Source organism: Vespa velutina, chromosome 4 (genome assembly GCF_912470025.1).
Source record: "Vespa velutina chromosome 4, iVesVel2.1, whole genome shotgun sequence".
Lineage (NCBI taxonomy): Eukaryota > Metazoa > Arthropoda > Insecta > Hymenoptera > Vespidae > Vespa > Vespa velutina.
The window spans coordinates 2399924-2415759 of record NC_062191.1 but is presented as its reverse complement, the minus strand read 5'-3'; the positions used below and the strand labels follow the sequence as shown (position 1 = coordinate 2415759).

Genomic DNA, 15836 nt, shown 5'->3' with positions numbered 1-15836 from the left:
ACCTTCTTTGAATCGTTCGCATTATGAATTGTTTATTAAAAAAAAATTCCAAGAGAAAAGAGAAAAGTAAGTATGTTGCGAATATTTTCTCTAAATGGATTAGAAAAATTTGAAATTTCAGATTGAAATATTATAAATACGTTAATACATCTAACTTTTTTCATTTCTTTTCTTTTTCTTTCTTTCTTCTTTTTTTTTTTCTTTTTTTTTTTTTTTTTTTTTTTTTTTATACTTCTTAAATACCAAATCTAAAACTTATAGACATCTGATCTTACATATCGATTATCGAATTATTATGTTTCAGCGCAATATTGATAATTCTTACTTCTAATCTTTAAATGATACCCTTCATTGCCAGATATTAGTTGGGGTGGAATGAGGATAAGAGGGATGATTACTACATTTTCTTCTTTTTTTTTTTTTTTCTTTTTTTTTTCACGGGAATTAATTCTACTATATATTCGATTTTTTAAAAGATCATAAAAATAACGTTCGACGATTAAATATATACATATCTTTATTGAAATATCTCAAATGACTTTACATCATTTTCATAATAATCGGCTTCAATTTTATTGCGTACCACCCGAAGTATTTAATATTTCATTATCTACGAATGTCTCTATCTCACATCGATCTCTTCTTTATTCTTTTTGAAGAAATGGAAAAAAAGAAAAAAGAAAAGAAAAGAATGAAAAGAAAAAATGTTTAGTTCTTGTAAAATTAATGTCGAAAGATGTGAAGAACGGAAACTGATAGTTACATTAAAAACATGTTCTTTATTTGTTTTTTATGATTATTTTTTTATGTTTGTTTTGTTTTTCTATGCGCTAAAACGTCGTCTTTGCAATGTCTCTCTTTTTGTTCCTTTTTTTTTCGAGGGCATCGGTGTAAAAAAAAAGGAAAAAAAAAAAAAAAAAAAAAAATATGAGACATCTTTCTTGCAAATATCTTTCTTGTGAAAACATCAAGAACAGCAAACGCACACATAAACAAGTCCAATGTCTTTTTCTGCGCTCGTTGGCGCTGCAATGTTAAAATGATAAGAGAAAGAGAGAGAGAGAGAGAGAGAGAGAGAGACAAAGAGAGAGAAAAAGAGAAAGAAAAAGAGAGAAACAGACAGAGAGAGAAAGAGACAGTACTACGGCTACTAAACTATTACTCCGGGATGTGTCTTATCTGGAACAGAGAATGATCGTGCACTGATGATCCGTATCCTCGATTTATTTATTTATTTATTTATTTATTTATTTATTTATTTACTTATTTTCTTTTTTTATATTTATTCTTTTTTCTCTTTTCATTGGCACCAAACTTAAGTTTGATAAGTCGCCAAACTTTTCTGCTGCGCTTCTTTTTCGATGCATATTATTATTATTATTATTATTATTTTGTTTTTGCTTTATTCTATATATCTCTATTTTTTTTTTTTTTTATTTTTCATCAACACCCATTTTTTTTTTTTTTTTTTTTTTTTGGAGGCCGTTTAAAATAAGATCATCAGATCATCGGGTTTGCATTTTAATAACGCAGGCTCTCGTCTGACGATTTGCTTATCTGTCATTATTATTATTATTTTTTTTTTTTTTTTTTTTTTTGATCTTACTCACTGCTGATTACAGAGTTGAACGGCACGTGTCTCGGCTTAGCTGGCACTTTTGGCGAATCTTTCTTCGATCTGGACGGTTCCTCATCTTTTGTGTTCATTCGTTTTACCTGTAATCAATTGTTTCATCGGATGCTTAACAAACAAAAAAATAAAAAAAAAAAAAGAAAGAAAGAGAGAACCAAGAAACGATAAGATCATTTTTAATTGTTACAACAATTGTCATAAGTATCACAAAATGGGAACAACAAATTTTCTTAAAACGACGCACCAAGTGCTATAACGCAAGCGTGAATTAACACCGAAACAAACAATACTTTTTTTAATATTCTTTCGATCCAATTTTATTATATCGTTCGACGACGTTCGTTTTTGACAATATTTCGATACGTGGCTCACCTGTTCGTCGATCGCATTGAATTGCCATTTCCAAGTATGATTGTAAAGGAACGGACGATGATCAAAACGATTGTCATCGGGACTATAAGTTTCCGTATGACAGGATGGTGTTAGAATGGTCATCTTGTGACGATGTATCGCGTAACAACGATAGAAATGTTTTACTTTGTCGGCAACCTTTAACGTTAAAACGTATCGATGATAAAATTTACACTTTCGATTATTTTAACCCTAAGTTGTGCCTTTAAGGATGTGTAAAATATATCGCAGATTAATTTTGAACTCAATTTAAACAATTATTACACGATTCATGAATTTCTTTTTTTTTTTATTTTTTTATTTTTTTATTTTTTTTTTATTTTTTTTTATAATGATAGAATTCGAAATGCATTTTTCAAATCTACTGATTATCATTTTCGAGGATTCGAAGAATACACAGTTATTTGTTTTAAAGTCAAAATTATTCATACCGTATAAAAAATGACGGCTGTTCAAAATTCCAGACCCCCCCCCACCCCCGTCTATTAATCTCCCAAGTGTAGCACAATTTGAAATTATTTATACACAACTCTAGGGTTAAAATATACAAAATCAAATGCACGATATACGATTTAAATTAATACCTCTTTTGGTGTATAATTATCCCAAATATTAACGAGCCGACAAAACATACTGTAAGGACCGGCACAATGTTGTTTTCTAAGACGTCCAAAAGTTTCTAACTCGTTGTAAGTCATCCCCATATCTACCTCGTCCAATTGAGTTAATTGTCCTTCTTGTAATGGTTCGAGTTCGGCCGTAGGTGGTGCCTTTAATATATCATCTAAGGCTGACAATCCGTGCTTCTTTCTAAAATGGAAATATATGGAGCCGTTGATTTTGAAAATGGTAGAGGTAGGATACAAGTACATTTTACATTATTGCCAGACATTTAATGGATTCGCATTTGAATGGATTTAAAAAATATTATGTTAAGCAGTAATGGACTTGTTTTCTAATTTGTTTGTTTCTTTTTTTCTTTTTTTTTTTTTCTTTCTTTCTTTTCTTTTTCTTACTTCATGTAAATTTAATATGCAATAATGATTATATCCATGTTACGTGAAAAAAAAAAAAAAAAAATCATGATTTTGTTATACGCCAATGTGTACTTCGCCCTCCACTTTTAAAATTAGCTCGCAATAAATATATCATTGATCGTTGAAATAATTTACTGATAATAACTTTTTATATATTGATATTAAAAGATATTTATTGTGAATTGAATTGAAAGCGTAAACTTTATGTTAACTTGTAATAAGAATTACAACTTTTTTTTTCCTTTCCCCTCCTCCTCCCCCTCTCCCCCCCCCCTCGCCCTCATGAATGTGAACTTGCCCGACATTCAAAATCAATGGGTCATATGATCGAACGAAAATCAAATCGATAACATACAAATATGTATATTTTTTTTATAATGATATATTTCAAATATTTTCTCAATTGGAATTACCTGAAGTATATGAGAAATCGTTTGAGATCGTTCTTAGATATTCCACCTATCGGATTAATGTCCGCGCTGCTACAATCATATTTCGTTAAATATCCACGTAATGCCTCGTCTACATTCGTACTTCCAAGTACTAAAAGACCACCTGGACGTCCACGAATCCAAAGCATCAATTGTGCGAATAAATATGCTATTATCATGCGTAGACGTGCCTAAGAAAAATAAAAAGAATAAATATAAAATAATAATAACAATAACAATAACAATAACAATAATAATAATAATAATAAATATGAGAAGAGTTGATTATTTTTAATCGATACGACGACTATAAAACCCACTTGAATATTTTGCAAGGCTTGATTTTCTCTCGGGGAACCACCGTGTACCTTAAATCTCGGCACTATCTTCGTTATCTGTTGAAATATACCTAAAATTGCTGATACAGCTGTATCTATAATAATATTATGATGATAAGAACCAATTTGTTTCGCCAATTCGGCTGCCCTTGCTTTAGTTTCGGCAGACGAATTTTCCGTTCCCATATAACACGTAACCAAAAGTGTATTACAAAGTTGTTTAGGATCGGTCGGTACGTACTCGCAATCACCAACAATTTTTCTAATATCTGATAGTACCTGAGCATCTGATAATTGAAATTTTATTTAAGTTATTTAATATTATTATTATTAAAATTTATTTAAATATTCATTATTATATTTATATTTTTTAATAATTTTAATTAATGTTAAATATTATATTTATATTTTATTAAATATTTTTTATTAAATATATATATATATATTTGTTAAATTTTAAAAATAAACACTTACCTCCTTTGCTAACAGATTCAACTATTAAATTACACATACTGTAGACCAAGCAAGCCGACGAAGAAGAATCAACGCCTCCGCTTAAAGGTAAGAAAAATCCACCTTGACAGGAACGTCTTTGGAAATACATGCAAAAGAAAAAAAAAAAAATATATATATATATATACATATATGTATTTCTTTTTTGTTTTGTTTTTAACTTCTCTATATGTAAAAATTAATTTTTTAACTTATACTTACCTCAAATAATCCCATAACCAGCAAGCAGGTGCCAATGAAATTTCTTCCTCTGGCGAATGATACGTTGCATTTAACTTTCCATTCATATTACCAAATGAATTCTTTTGTTCCATATTTATTAGTTTGTCAGAAGGATTTGTAATTAGATTCTCCGAAGAAAGAACAAAATCTATTTTAACACGTGGATATGAATCCGAGCGTGCGGCCGAATGAGATCTCGATCTTATATTATTTCTATAACTTCTACGAAATAATAACAGATTAAAGCTTATCGATTCGTATTTGTGTTCTTTTTTTCTTTCCCCAGAAATCAAATAAAAAAATAAGAAGCAAAAAAAAGAAAAAAAAAAAAAAAAAAAGAAAATAATAATAATAATAAAATGAATTATTGCATTGCATTAAGCTAACCTTATGTCTTCCAGATCGAACGTCGCGACGGTAACTTCGACGTCCTCCAATGCAAATTGTTTTCCACGATTTAAAATATATCCATTGAGAAATATACCAGAACCACCATTAAAATAAATCCTTCCGCCGTCGCATCCACGTAAATTACTGAATATGTAACAACCACCGCATTTAAATGTTGCAGATTTAACGAGATCCACGGTTACATAGGCCTTACGAAGTTCGAAATAAGAACCACTTCCTATAATTAATAAAAAACAAAAAAAAAAAAATATATATATATATATATATATATATATATGAAATTTTACTTGATCGATTTTAACAAGAATATAAACAAATTATTAATTGTTGGATGTTATTGTTGATCATTGAAATTATCACCATTAGCTATTATCTCGACACCGTCCATCGACATTGGTATGTGAGAGCTACGTGGATTCCAAAGTTCCTCGCAAATTTCAAAACCAATACAAGTGTCTCTCGTTGAAATAACAGCGTCACCAAAAGGTACGACATTTTGTCCGGTCAATTGTGATATCATTCTTGGTAAAAAGTAATCCTCTACGGTACGTTCCTAAATTTTAATACAAATATCATTAACGTTTCTTTCTTTCTTTTTTGTTTCTTTGTTTTTTTTTTTCTTTCCTTCTTTTTTAACCTTAGCTGCGTGCACACCTGAAAATAATTTCAAGTTGCGCACTTCGAATTGACGCTACACCCTTTAAGGCACTTTGAACACAACTGTGTAAAATAATTTTGACTCCGAAAAAAAAAAAAAAAAAAAAAAAAAGAATACTATTATATTCTATGAAACCTCGGAGATAATAATCAATAGGTTTAAAGATGCATTTCCAATTTAGTCATTATAAAAATGAATTCATGAATCGTACAATCCGCAAATTGTTTTAATTCAACTCAAAATTGATTTGAGGTATTCTACAATCTCATAGTCACAACTAGGGTTAATCGAGAAAATATATTATATATATATATATATATATAGCATGTATGTATGTATGCATATATGTATATATGTTAACAAAAAATATATACCTTTGTCCAAGGAGAAAACCATCTTGATTCCCGATAATTTCCATCCTCGCATAACAACATTTTTGGTCTGATCAATAATACGCACCAATTTAGAAAGGTAACTCTGCAATTGTAAGTTACATTTTTATGCATCACTGGCATCCCAACGTCAACCAAAATATCTTCGCAAATACTAGACTTCATGAGCATTCCTAAAACTTCCCAACAATGTAACAATGTATCAGATTCGTAGAAGTGATCCTCGCAACTGTAACCACTGAACAACAAGAGAGAAATATAAACTGGATTTTTGTCGTGTCTTTTGTGGAATATAAAACGGCCAAAAAAAAAAAAAAAAAAAAAAAAAAAAAAACAATAAAGGGACCGATGATAAAACGATGATCAACGTTAAATTTTCTTCATACATACCAGATCTCTAATTCTGGACCACTTCTATAAGTTGCACCGGCTGCTTTGGCTTCCCCTATACTTTGAAGTATCCTTTTAAAATTACCATCGAAATCCATGGCCCATTGATTCAACGTGCAAGCAGCTACAGTGACTTTCCGACCCATATTGCGATCCTTTTTTATTTCACTTAGCTTTCGTAATCTATGAATTATAAAAATATAAAAGGGGGGAAAAAAAAAGGAAAAAAAAGGAAAAAAAAAAAAAAAAGAAAAAAAAAACAAGGGAAAAAGAAAAAACAAAACGAAAAATTAACAACATTGTAATTCACGTTTGTCTCTGTATTACTTTTATTATGATTGACAAAAAATATAATTTTACGAATTCTCCAATAGGAGACAATTGATGTAGAGTACCTGACAATATTTCACATGTACATATATATATATATATATGTAGGTATATAACAATTGCAGACTTGTCAATCAGAATATATGATCGATATAGCAAGGTAAAGAAAATTGTTCGATGGAATGAATCCCTGTACACTCTGTTAGCATGTTTGGCGGTCTCTGATTGATCAATAACTTTCAGAACCCGGCACCGCGAGGTAGACGGACAAATAGGCAGATACCTTTATGTGCACATTACACACTAACACTTACAAAAATCTCCAGAAACATATATACACTAATACCAACTAATCGGAGTAATAGTATGAAAAGTTAGACATATCTTATAGCTCATCATCAATCAGTACTATTATGACTAAACTATAGGGATGCACATCCAGTGAACTTGATTAATTTTGACAAATGAATTATTTGTATTATCCTTCTTTTTTTCTTCTTTTTCTCTTTGTTATACTTTTTTTTTTTTTTATTTTTTTTTTTCATTAATACTAATTGTACATATTATTGTAATAATGAAATAATATATCGAATATAATGAAATGATGGAAGATCGTGATCTATATAGATATATAACGATCATGATCGAGTAGAAATGGTCAATAAGATTTGAAATTTTCGTTATCAGTTTTTTATCGAATATCGAAAAAAAAAAAAAAAAAGAAAAAAGAAGAAAAAGATACTATGAAAAGAATTTGGAATTAACTTAGAATAAGCTTAGAATAGATATACGAAAGTACGGCAAATAATCAGAATGCCAGTGACTCCGCCCCCAATACACGACGACCGTTGTCAGGCAATACCTAACTATACTCTACAAATCTCTCCTCATCGGCTCGTGGCTTTCTTCTCAGTCGGCCAAGCTTATTCTACCGAAGAATGATAACATTCTAACAACTTCTAACATCGGCTATATCCGCAAGAGAGATTGTTCTCAAATGGCAAGTAATTATTTGTGTTTTTTCTTTCTTTTTTTTTCTTTTTTTTTTTTTCTTTTTTTTTTTGTTCTTTTTTTTTTCTTTTTCTTTAAATTCTACCAATACGAATTGCATTATATCAAATGGCAAGTAAATTTGAGAAAATTCGATTAATTATTATTTATTTTTTCCACCTTCTCCCACGCCCCCCCCCCAACCGCCTTGAAATTGTTAATAACATTGTAAATATTACGAGAATTTATCGAACGTTAAAAGAGCTTTTTTTTGGTTTTTTTAATTTAATCAAAACTAGTTGTCCCCTCCTTCAGACTGTATCATTTAATAAATTATTAATCAAATATTTTTACGAGAAATTAATGATCAAATGACGGAGGAGAGTTAATTTAACAAAAAAATTTATTCATAACTTTCGTTTTGTTCTTTTATTTAATATCACTCATAACAAACAATCATTAATGTTATGAGAAATTATCAAATGTCAAGTTAAAAAAAAAAAAAAAAAAGAAATTAATTAATTGAATAAGAAGTTATTAATAACATTTGAAATAAATTTTTTTCCTTTCGTAATTTTTTTTCAGCGCGGCGCCAACAAGTGTCGTCCTTGGAAATTATAATCATTTAAAGAAAATTAAAAGAGAATTCGTCTTCGAAGTAATGAAATGATCATCTTGTCTTTAAAAAAAAAATGTCAAGTTCGATGAAATATCATAATGATCGTGAGATCATTGAGGACGATGAAACGGAAATTAATGGAAAGAAGAACGATGATTATAATGATGACGAGAGATAACAAAAAATGACAGATCTATTATCGTCCAGTAAAGTACGTGAACTTCAAGCTATGTTGTTCCCAATTCGATCAATCTCTGGTGGGTTCAATAAATATAAATATAAAAATATAAAAATATAAAAATATAAAAATATATTAATATAAATTCAATTATCTCGAAATTCAAAAACCATTCACAATTTTCATTAGTTCATGATTTAAAGTATCGATCACTTTTCATATATCTTATTTCACGTGCTTAAAGTGTTGTGTGTGCTGAATGAGTTATGTATAGTGTATATATGTGTGTGTGTGTTATACTATACATATATAACTATAATACATGGTTAAGGTCGTGAACGTTAGTACATTGTACCCTAAACTGAATGACTTGATGCTAATAGAATATTTTCTGTGACACTTGGAGGAAAAACTATTTTAACTGCTCAGGAACAAAACTTCCCAGAGACGATTTTATTTCTACAAAACTTTGAGCTTCCTTTGAACTTAAACTTCTATCGATTTTTAACATATTTCTTTTGCATTTTTATCATTATTTTTATTTTCATTTGTATTGAAATTTCTTTTCCTCCATATCACAGAAAACATTCGAAAATTTGCTTAACCGAAAACTTGTTAAACTTCGACATTAATATTTATTTATATTTCATTAGTCTCAGAAAATCAATCGTATAGACAATTTTGAAAGATATACGATCCTTTTAATTTTACTTATTTTTCTTTTTTCTTTTTTCTTCTTCTTTTTGTTTTTTTCTTTTTTTTTTTTTTATTTATTTATTTATTTATTTATTTATTTATTTATTTTTAATCCTTCAATAAATCTTTTCTCTCCACGAAACAATAATAATAATAATTTAATATAGGTACGGCATTGACGAGTTTGCAAACACCGCAGGAATCACAAATTTTGGAACGTTGTAGAATTTTAAACGACGGCATCGAAACGAATTTATTTTCAAGATCCTTGGAACCGGGGAAACAACGAAACACGAAGGAAACACTTAGAACATTGAGCTCGCAATGTATCGCGGACAATATCATTCAAGAAATGGCACGTTGGCCAACGGAGTGTCAAGTGAATATGAAGAAGAAAAAAAAAAAAAAAAAAAAAAAAAAACGAGAAAAACGTGAAAAAATCACAAACAAAAAAAATAATAAATAATGATCATCGATCATTATGACAGATCGCTAATACGATAACATTTAAATATCATTTCAGGTAATCCAAGAGAGAATTCGTCATATAGATTATAATCCGATTAATCCAGAACCATTTTATTTATCTAACGGTAAGGAACCCACGCCAAAACCAATTGACGATGAGTTAGGTACCGTTATATTTCGTTACTGCCCAACTAGTGTTACAAATTACGTGAGTAATATTACATAGATCATTGACGTTATTATTGTCATATTTATTCGAACGATTTAATATAAAAATAAAAGAAAAAAAAAATATTCATAACGATCAGTTTAATAGATCATGCGTTGGTGGAAATCCAATTCTATCGTCTTCCAACAAAACTTTCAAGGATACGAATGAATACACGTTAAATTCTACGAAGGACGAAAAGAACATAACCGATATGTTCTTCATTGCCGATACCAATAGCGATCTAAGATTCGAGTCACGATTCGAATCTGGAAATCTTGGAAAGGTCGTTAAAATTACCGATACGTATTATCAATTGCATTTGAGAAGAGATTTATACACTCAAAGACACACCCAATGGTATTATTTTCAAATATCTAATACCAGAAGTAGAATCACTTATAGGTAAATAAATATATATATATATATATAAATATTTTTTAATTATAAACTGTGAATCGTATATTGAATATTTCTCGTTTGTTAGAACCAATTAAAAAAAAAAAAAAAAATATATATATATATATACATATGTATATATACAATTTTTTTTCTATTACTTCTAACGAAGGAGAGAATTGGCTTTGAATTTATTTTTTTCTTTTTTAGTTTTATAAATTTTTCTTTCTTTCTTTCTTTCTTTATTTTTTTTTTATCTTATTTTTTTTTTCTTGTCTTCTTAAAGACTTATTAAAAAAAAGTATATATGTATATATACATATATATTAAATGTTGATTTGTCGATAGATTATCGATCGTAAATATGTGTAAGGAGGAGAGTCTATATAATGAAGGACTTAGGCCACTTTTGTACTCGACCGAAGATGCACGAACTAAATCTATAGGTTGGAGAAGATGTGGGGAAAATATTAGTTATTACAAGAATGGCGAATCGTAAGTTAACGGGGAGGTGAAGGGGGAGGCACTTTGTCGTTAAAGAAAAAAAATAAAAATAAAAAAAAAAAAAAAAAGAGAGAGAGAGATAGAGAGAGGGAGAGAGAGAGAGAGAGAGAGGGGGAGAGAGACGAAAAAGATCCTGAAAAAAAATATTTTACCGAAAGAGAGAAAGAGAGAAAAAAAAAAAGATCCCGAATAAAATATTTTACAGAGACGAGGAAAAGGAGAAGCATACATTAACGTTTAACATATCCTTCCCACACGATCATGACACAGTTTATTTGGCACACTGTTACCCATACACGTATACGGATTTGCAGGTAAACAAATTTCAACAATTAATTTTTCTTTTATTAAAATCAATCTATGATTCGAGCCGACGATCATGTTATTAATCTAATAATACATCATATATATATATATTATTTAAATATTATTTAAAAATGATTTATCTATATATAACGAGAAGAAAAAGAATAAGAAGAGGAAAAAAGAATATTGAGTATATTTATTATTGCGGCCAAAACAAAAGCAAGAAAAAAATATTATTATTTTCCTTTTTTGTGTAATTTAACAAAAAAAAAAAAAAGGTAAACAAAAAGAAAAAAGAAAAAAAAAAGAAAAACTTTTTAAACTAATAATACAAAATCATAGATTGAAATGGTTTGAAAAAATAAAATAATCTGATTGACCACGACGATACTTTCTTCTTTCGAGTTTGTAATAAGAATGATTTTCATTTTTAGGAATATCTAACAAAGATTGTCAGCGATCCGATAAAAACAAGATTTACGAAGTTACGATTGTTGTGCCGTACATTGGCTGGGAATGGTGTTTATTATTTAACGATTACAGCGCCGCATACGTACGACGAGGATGTAAAAAGAAAACGTGGAGTTGTAATAACGGCCAGAGTCCATCCTGGCGAGACACCGTCCAGTTGGACAATGAAGGGCATCATCGATTTTCTTACCGGCGAATCTAATCGTGCCAAGGTAAAAAAAAAAAGAAAAAAAAAAAAAAAAAATAAAAGAAAACCCCCCCATAAAAGATTCTTTTTTCTTTCTTCCTTTCTTTCTTTTGTTTGTTCCTCGAGAGTGTCGATAAAAATTATCTGACATGTAAAAAATAATTGCAGGAGTTGCGAGAACGATTCGTATTCAAGCTAATACCAATGTTAAATCCGGACGGCGTTATAGTTGGTAATAACAGATGTTCCCTATCCGGTAAAGATTTGAACAGACAATATAGAACGGTAATGCGTGAAAGCTATCCATCAGTTTGGCATACGAAATTGATGATACGAAGACTCCTCGAGGAATGTGGAGTAACTATATATTGCGACCTTCACGCACATTCTAGGAAACATAATATATTTGCTTATGGATGTGAGAACAAAAGAACTGGATGTACTAATGCAAGACTCTCGGAACAAATATTCCCTTTGATGTTACATAAAAATGCCGCTGATAAGGTTCGTGTATTTGGGACCAAATAGAGATGCATATATTACAAGTAAAAAGATTCAAAAAAGAAAAAAAAAAAAAAAAAAAAATAAGAGAGGTATGGGAGGAGGGAACGAGTTGATATTTCATATGATTTTCAATGCTTTTCTTGCGTTTCTTTTGTTTTTTTCTTTCTTTTTTTTTTTTTTTGCTTTTTTGTTCTTAAAATTTTTTTTCCCCTTCTCACAGTTTTCCTTCGAAAATTGTAAATTTCATGTGGAAAAGGGAAAGGAAGGTACAGGTAGGGTCGTAGCTTGGTCAATGGGTGTACAAAACAGTTATACAATGGAAGCTTCAATGGGTGGCTCGAGATTAGGATCTAGATCTGGTACACACTTTTCTACACATGATTACGAACAAATCGGTAAAGCCTTTTGCGAGACGCTTCTTGATTTTTCTGATCAAGATCCGGCCAAGGTAATTATAGCATGTAAAAAAAGAAAAAAATATTGTGCGAGAATGACGTAAGATCTCTGAACTTTTTTTCAAAATGCCTCGATCGTTTTTAATTCTGTTTTTTTTTTTTTTTTTTTTTTTTTTTTTTAACAGGAAAAATTACGAACAAAAATTTTAATGAGATTGATCAAAGAGGGATCCAATGCCGAAGAACCTACTAATATCGATTTAACCGATTACTCAAGGTACATCACAATATTTATTATCTTATTAAATTGGTTCTTTTTTTCTCTGAAAATATTAAAAAAAAAAAAAAAAAATTGTTGGCACGATCAAAATAAAATTTTTTTTAGCGACGAAGGTGACAACTCTGAAAGTCATGCATCGGACGAATCAATGATAAATCCTTACGACGAAGTACACAATGAATATCATCCTGCACCACCGCCATCTCCTAATTTTGGTTCCACTGGAAGTATGAATTTATTGAAGAGAAGGATAAGAACGAAGGAGATGGAACGAAAATATTTGGAACGAAGGAAATTTTTGGTAATAATCATTTTTTATATTCTTATAAATTTCAATTGTTTATAATCTTGCAAATTTTAAATTCTCTAGAACTGTGTCAAAAAGAACAAAAAAAAAAAAAAAATAAATAAAAAATAAAAAAAGAGAGGAAAAGAATTATTTGCAATCATGTAGATTTAAATGCTTCATAAATCTTTCCCACGGAAAAAAAAATTATGACAATAATTTATAATCTTGTAAATAATCAAGTCTCTATAACAATCACAAAAGAAAAAAAGAAATTATCTACAACTCCGTAAATTTGGACTGTATAATAATTTCAAAAAAGAAAAAAAAAAAAAGAATAGAAAAAAAAAAGATAATCTCAAATCTTATAAATTACAAGTTAATATATATAACAATATTAAAAAAAAAAAGAATTATTTACAATGCTATAAATTTCAACTCTTTATGAAAATCTTCAAAAAAAAAAAAAAAAAAAAAAAAAAAAAAAAAAAAAAAAAAATAAGAAAATAAAAAAATAAATAAAAATAAAAGAAAATAAAAAAAAAATAAAAAAAGAAATAAAAATCATTTGTGATCGTATAAATTTGAATTCTCCATAGCAATCTAGAGCCGTCATGGATTTGCATACGACTGATCCAGGAAGTGATCTATGTTATATGACAGATTGGATCGACGATGATCGATCGAAGACAAGAGGTGAATAATCGAACGTTCAATTTTATTTTTTCATTATTTAATATAATTCATTTCCTTGTTATAAATTTCATTTTATTTGTCCAATTTATTTATTTCTTTATATTTTCGTTTTTTTCTTCCTTATAAGTTATACGTAATATTATTGGAAAAATTAATTATATAGATTATAATTTCAGGTATCTCAGCAAGGATTCATAGACATAAAGAAGGAGAAAATATTCTTGATTTACGAGGAGGATACGAAGGGAAAATAAAGAAAGACGAACGTACAGCAGAATGTTCTTTACTTCCTGCCATAATTAGACCACGTAGTTTATCATTGGGTGAACATTTATTGCCCGATGAGGATAATCGAAAAATTGAACAACGAGTACGTTGTCATCGTTTGTCCAGGTATTTCGAGATTAAAAAAAAAAAAAAAAAAAGAAAAAAAGAAAAAAAGATGATTTACAAAAAAAAAAAAAAAAGGAATTTAACAAATATTTCTTTCCGATCTAGAATATTGAAACATCCTTGTACAGCATCCGTCGAAAGAAAGGTCTCATCTTTCAGACAACAATTTTGGATGGGAATACCAATTCGTAATACGGAAAATGGCATGACTGTTATTAATAATGATTTCGGAAAAGTACCATTAAGTTGGGGAATATCTAGTCTCGCTTTAACAAGTTGTAATAGAAATAATGAAATATTGTTAAGGTTAACGAAATGATTTGAATTTTTCTGTTTGTTTTTTTTTTTTTTTTTTCTTCATATAATCAATTGCTATAATTAATTCGATCTTTCTATTTCTTTTAAAATTGATCATCGTATGTATTTCTTTTCTTTTTTTCTTTTTTTTTCAGGACGTGCACAGAAAAATTACGAACGCTCGATTATTTCGAAAGAACGACGGAATTGAGAAAGACAAAAAAGAAATCACGAAGGAAACAGAATATCATTGTTAATGAACAGATTAGATCGAGAGATAAGGAGGATGTTCGAGATGATATACGAGATGATAAGAAGGTCAAAGTTACGAAGAAGAAACGATCTCGATTGAAATGGGAAATGGCGGTGAATTTGAGTTCTAACATAAAGGACAATAACAATGGTACAAATAATAAAAATTCATTTCTATCTGTTAAAGCGGATTCTTTAAAATTATTTAGAACTACTACATCGGCGAAGAAAGAACGAAGAGAAGAAAAATTAGATACACGCGTTAAGAATCATAAAAATGATATCGTCGTAGCTACTGAGAGAATAATTGCTAGAAATAAAATTAACAAAATTCGTACTATACAACAATTGAAATCATTAACAGCGCCTATATCGGATAGCTCGAATTCGGAGGACAGTTTGAACAATACGAGTAAATTGAAGAATGGAAAGAGAAAGCAAAAGAAAAAGAAACAATTAAAAAAAACGAGAATATCTAATGGCACTACGGGAAATAATAATAAAAAACGCGTTGCTAGTGCAAAAATAATGAAATAATCCATTTCATAGAGTGAAGAAAATTAAACTGCTCTGATTATTATTTTCAAAATATTCCATTGATTGCATAATAACGTGATACCCAGCTATACCTCTGTACAAGTATATAAGTATATATGTATGCGTAACATGACGAAGTCGAAAATGCAGAAAATTATTTATTATGTGCTATTCATTCTATCGCATTAATAAGCCTTTCAATGAATTAAATAAACAATTATTCCATAAATACATCAAACATATAACATATAATTATCGATCAACTTACGTTTTATATTGATTAATACATATAATGAAATTTATATGATTGTGTAAATTCAACTTCTAATACAATTCATGTAAAATAAATCATTATAGCTTAATGGTATGACTCGATAAGAAGATAACGGCTTGCAAAAAAATAT

At 29.0% G+C, this 15836-nt stretch overlaps 2 protein-coding genes across 6 annotated transcripts in view; one reads left to right on the top strand and one right to left on the bottom strand.

Annotated features, from left to right (window-relative positions):
- Positions 1-759: 759 nt before the first annotated feature.
- The window catches only part of LOC124948854 (glutamine-dependent NAD(+) synthetase), a 16828-nt gene continuing 1751 nt past the window's right edge, over positions 760-15836 (bottom strand). For 3 of the 5 annotated variants that reach the window (XM_047493092.1, XM_047493091.1, XM_047493093.1), the window contains 12 exons: positions 6437-6619; positions 6029-6284; positions 5357-5549; positions 4973-5213; positions 4565-4807; positions 4325-4440; positions 3833-4137; positions 3495-3703; positions 2629-2854; positions 2006-2182; positions 1611-1716; positions 760-1179 (listed from right to left, as the gene is read on the bottom strand). In XM_047493092.1, coding sequence (XP_047349048.1) covers positions 1151-1179; positions 1611-1716; positions 2006-2182; positions 2629-2854; positions 3495-3703; positions 3833-4137; positions 4325-4440; positions 4565-4807; positions 4973-5213; positions 5357-5549; positions 6029-6284; positions 6437-6582 — 2247 coding nt within the window. In that variant the 5' untranslated portion in view covers positions 6583-6619 and the 3' untranslated portion in view covers positions 760-1150. Of the gene's footprint in view, positions 1742-2005; positions 2183-2628; positions 2855-3494; positions 3704-3832; positions 4138-4324; positions 4441-4564; positions 4808-4972; positions 5214-5356; positions 5550-6028; positions 6285-6436; positions 6620-15836 lie in introns of all 5 variants that reach the window. The other 2 variants (XR_007100870.1, XM_047493094.1) reach the window with 2 other exon arrangements.
- Positions 7976-15836, top strand: part of LOC124948853 (cytosolic carboxypeptidase 2-like) — a 7976-nt gene continuing 115 nt past the window's right edge. Inside the window, exons 1-15 of the mRNA XM_047493090.1 lie at positions 7976-8632; positions 9417-9628; positions 9773-9925; positions 10026-10330; positions 10673-10819; positions 11034-11142; positions 11569-11817; positions 11961-12296; positions 12517-12744; positions 12877-12968; positions 13077-13272; positions 13857-13953; positions 14130-14346; positions 14452-14652; positions 14799-15836. The exon at positions 14799-15836 is cut by the window's right edge and continues 115 nt beyond it. Of these exons, the coding sequence (XP_047349046.1) occupies positions 8560-8632; positions 9417-9628; positions 9773-9925; positions 10026-10330; positions 10673-10819; positions 11034-11142; positions 11569-11817; positions 11961-12296; positions 12517-12744; positions 12877-12968; positions 13077-13272; positions 13857-13953; positions 14130-14346; positions 14452-14652; positions 14799-15432 (3249 nt within the window). The 5' untranslated portion in view covers positions 7976-8559 and the 3' untranslated portion in view covers positions 15433-15836. The remainder of the gene's footprint in view (positions 8633-9416; positions 9629-9772; positions 9926-10025; positions 10331-10672; positions 10820-11033; positions 11143-11568; positions 11818-11960; positions 12297-12516; positions 12745-12876; positions 12969-13076; positions 13273-13856; positions 13954-14129; positions 14347-14451; positions 14653-14798) is intronic.